The sequence below is a fragment of the Gossypium arboreum genome, chromosome 5 (genome assembly GCF_025698485.1).
Source record: "Gossypium arboreum isolate Shixiya-1 chromosome 5, ASM2569848v2, whole genome shotgun sequence".
Taxonomy (NCBI): domain Eukaryota; kingdom Viridiplantae; phylum Streptophyta; class Magnoliopsida; order Malvales; family Malvaceae; genus Gossypium; species Gossypium arboreum.
In genome coordinates, this window is record NC_069074.1 from 32,175,619 (window position 1) to 32,179,001 (window position 3,383).

The 3,383-nt window shown below is 31.4% G+C and overlaps 1 protein-coding gene across 1 annotated transcript; it reads left to right on the plus strand.

The window, feature by feature from the left end:
* Positions 1 to 920: 920 nt before the first annotated feature.
* On the plus strand, positions 921 to 1,932 carry LOC108452322 (uncharacterized). The gene is made up of 2 exons (XM_017750097.2): positions 921 to 1,214; positions 1,297 to 1,932. Exons 1-2 carry the CDS (start codon positions 1,008 to 1,010, stop codon positions 1,462 to 1,464), a joined length of 375 nt encoding a protein of 124 aa, XP_017605586.1. The 5' UTR covers positions 921 to 1,007; the 3' UTR covers positions 1,465 to 1,932.
* The last annotated feature ends 1,451 nt before the right edge of the window (positions 1,933 to 3,383 follow it).

Below are 3,383 nucleotides of genomic sequence, written 5' to 3' on the forward strand. Positions count from 1 at the left end.
AAAATTATTTTAAATGAAAACAGTATTCAAAAATTGTGCTTTTGAAAAAATAGTATATATGTAGTAAATACAAATTGGACTTCTTTTTCCTTTTCTACCCATAGCTATATTTAGAATATATAATAAGAAGATGATTTTTAATTTTGTAATTTATAATAATTTTATTTGATAATTTTCTTTTAAAGAAACCAGCATTGATGTCATTAAGATTTCATAATATCCCCTAAACTTTTTGTAAATGTGCAATATGGTACATACCTAGTTTGATTCATTGATACATTTCACCCCCAGCCCTCCTTAACTCCTTTAAAGGATCAGAGCTTACATGACATTATCCAATACGTGGATGATTATTTGATTCATTATCAATTACATGCCATGTGGACAAATTTGATTGGATGTTTCACTTGCACTTATTCCATTCTCTTCTCTCCCACACCTTTCTATTCAGTTTTTAGATAGAAATTTATCTTCTTCCATGTGGACAAATTTGACCTAATGGGCGACCTCAAGCGACCTCAAACTTTCTTTTCTACGCATTAATTAGATTTTAGATAGAAATTTCTCTGTTCATTTATTTCACATGCATATGAATACCCTTTTCTCTACGTCGTCCGATTTTACCATTAGTCGGTGGTGATTCTTTTGTCTTCATCGTGGCCACAAATGTCTACCTCCCATCTGTCTCGATGCTCTCTTTATTAGGCTTTCTCTTCCTCCTCTCCTCGTGACTCTCGTTGCACTGCGTCTGGAACTACAACTGCCCTTATCAAATTGTTATATTTGTAGTATATAAATAAATACAACAATAATATACTTAGTAGTATTTTTTAAATTTAAATTAATAATTAATAATAAAAATAAGGTTATTGATATAATATATTTTAAAAAAACACTTTTGTGTCCTTATTATGCTGGAAAAGACATTATATAGTGTCCATGCAAGCACAAGACAACACAAGCAAATCTCATTGAATAGCTAAAATTTGGTTGAAGCTTAGCTAACAATGGCTACTCTGACCCAATGCACGCTTTGGAATGGAACAGAGAGCTCTGCGAACTTGGAATTCTCGATCTACGAAGGTGCTAAGGAAGACATTACAATGACCACACTCAGTTCATTTGAGCAGTCCATCAATTCCATGGCCGGAGGTTTGGTTTATAATATCGGAACTAAGATTAAGTGGATTGTTGCTTGGACCAATGATGGAAAGGTACAAATCTCTTCTTTTTTTTACATTCATCTTAACTAATTCCTTTTTCCTGAATTAATTTATTTATCAATTGTATTTGAAGGTGTGTACTACTATCAAGAAATGTGACGAGTCGGTTACCTGGTCTAAAATCATAACCCAACTTCAGCCCCACGATAGCACCCACGCTTTTCAGGGATACACATCAAAGGTTAATGTTGAGATGAATACTAATGGTTCATTAACCTTGGAGGCCAAACTCCTTGTCTAATTTTAACCTGCATGGTTGGTGTGGTGTGTCAGGCTGTCGAAATTAAATAACAATATGGTAGTTGTTTACATATTAACTGCACTACTATTTTATTTTAGATTTGTATGTAATGTATTTAAATAAATTTGAAAAGCTAGGGTTGCTTTTCCTACTAGCTTTAGCTAATGAATAATGCCTGCACAGTTTGTCGGTTTTTTGTTTGTCATAAAAAATGTTTAAAAAAAAAAGGTATATGCATCCTCTCTTAATAGGTATAATTATTTGTATGTATTTAAATAAGTGGCAGTTGCCGATTGAGTTTTAGTTTGATTGGTATTAGTATTATTTTCAGTGTAGGAGGGTGTGGGTTTAAGTGCGCTGAAGCGCGTTATCCTTCTGTTTAAAGATTGAGAGGGGATATGAATTATTTTAAGTATTGCATAAAAAAATAGATATAAAAATCTATAATGAAATTAATGTTTACACTTATATCACCACTCATCATAACTAAACATGTTATTGGTTCATTATGGCATTTATGCTTATTTCCATTGCCCAAGCCCAGTCCAAAATGTACTTAATTTTCTAGCCAAGTTCTGACCAAAAAGAAAACTAAAAGTTTGGGCCAATTCAGCCTGCTCAAATTTAATTTTTTTAATTATTATTATTTTGTATGGAAACAAAATAAAAGAATTATTAAATATACTAAAAATTAAAATAAATATTTTTCAACACATTGAAAATACATCAAAATAATATATTGAAAACTTAAAAACACCATAAGACTAGCAAAATAATAAAATAATAGCAATGATAACAATAACACAAAAAACAACAACAAAAGTAGTAACAAAGTACCATTAACAAATCAACATTAAAATAGTAGTATAAAATCAACAAATCGAGACACTAAAATATAGCAACAAATTATCACTTGAATAGAAGCAAATCAACACTAGATCAGCACTAGAATAGCAAAACAACAACAGCAAAACAACACTAGAATAGCAGTAGAGCAACAAAAGTAAAGCAACAACAAAATAGCTAGAGCAATAGCACATCAACAAGGAAGTAGTATGACAACGACAATAACAACAACCACAACTTAAAATGCAATCTAAGTAGCATCGTTGTCATTATACTCACCATCACATCTTTAGTAGTCATAAACTTCACATTCCATTCCTAGTATGAATGAGAATAAATAATTAGATAATTTGTAACAACCTAAACTCGGCCTAGACGTTATGATAAGATCTTGAAAGTTACACTATCTACTCAAAAATTTGATTGTTTGCTTTCTAAAACTTTATTGGATTTTCGTTTCAATGAATTTTGAAAAACTAGTTTCTATTTGTTACCTATAAAACTTAATTGTTGTTTTTCTAAATCATTTGTTCATTACCACTGAGTTGATTTTAAAAAATATTTTAATCATTTTTAAAAAACCTAGTTGCTCATTTTGTTCTGCAGCAGAAAATTCCATAACCGGTTAATTTGAAAGATCGACATCTTATTTACTTGATAGAAAATCATGTAGATTATTTAGGCTAGTTAGCTAAAAACCATCAAATCCGGAAACCAAAAATATAAAGTTTGAAAATTCATCCAACAGCCCAAAAAGTTCAAAACTTTAATTTGAAAATTTCCTTAATAACCGTCTTGTTAAGAATATCTAATTCGAGCTCCCGAGCGCTGCCCCATCCTAAGTCTACGGATTACTTGAGATGATAAAATAATTGGGTGAGCTAGAAGCCCAGTGTGCGACTTGCCCCACATACATATCAAATAGCATATTAATGCACAAATGCATATGTCAAAACAAAACAATCAGATAGCAGACATGCTCAAAATTGCAATGTCGTACAGAATAATTCCTACCCCAAATCGTTACACACCATCTCCGTCCTACTCAACACACCAAATAGTGGTCATATGCC

Excerpts from the sequence above, each read along its gene's own strand:
- LOC108452322 (XM_017750097.2), top strand. The coding sequence starts at position 1,008 with ATGGCTACTCTGACCCAATGCACGCTTTGGAATGGAACAGAGAGCTCT. Across the intron at positions 1,215-1,296 it reads CTTGGACCAATGATGGAAAG|GTGTGTACTACTATCAAGAA; the intron begins GTACAAATCTCT and ends TTGTATTTGAAG.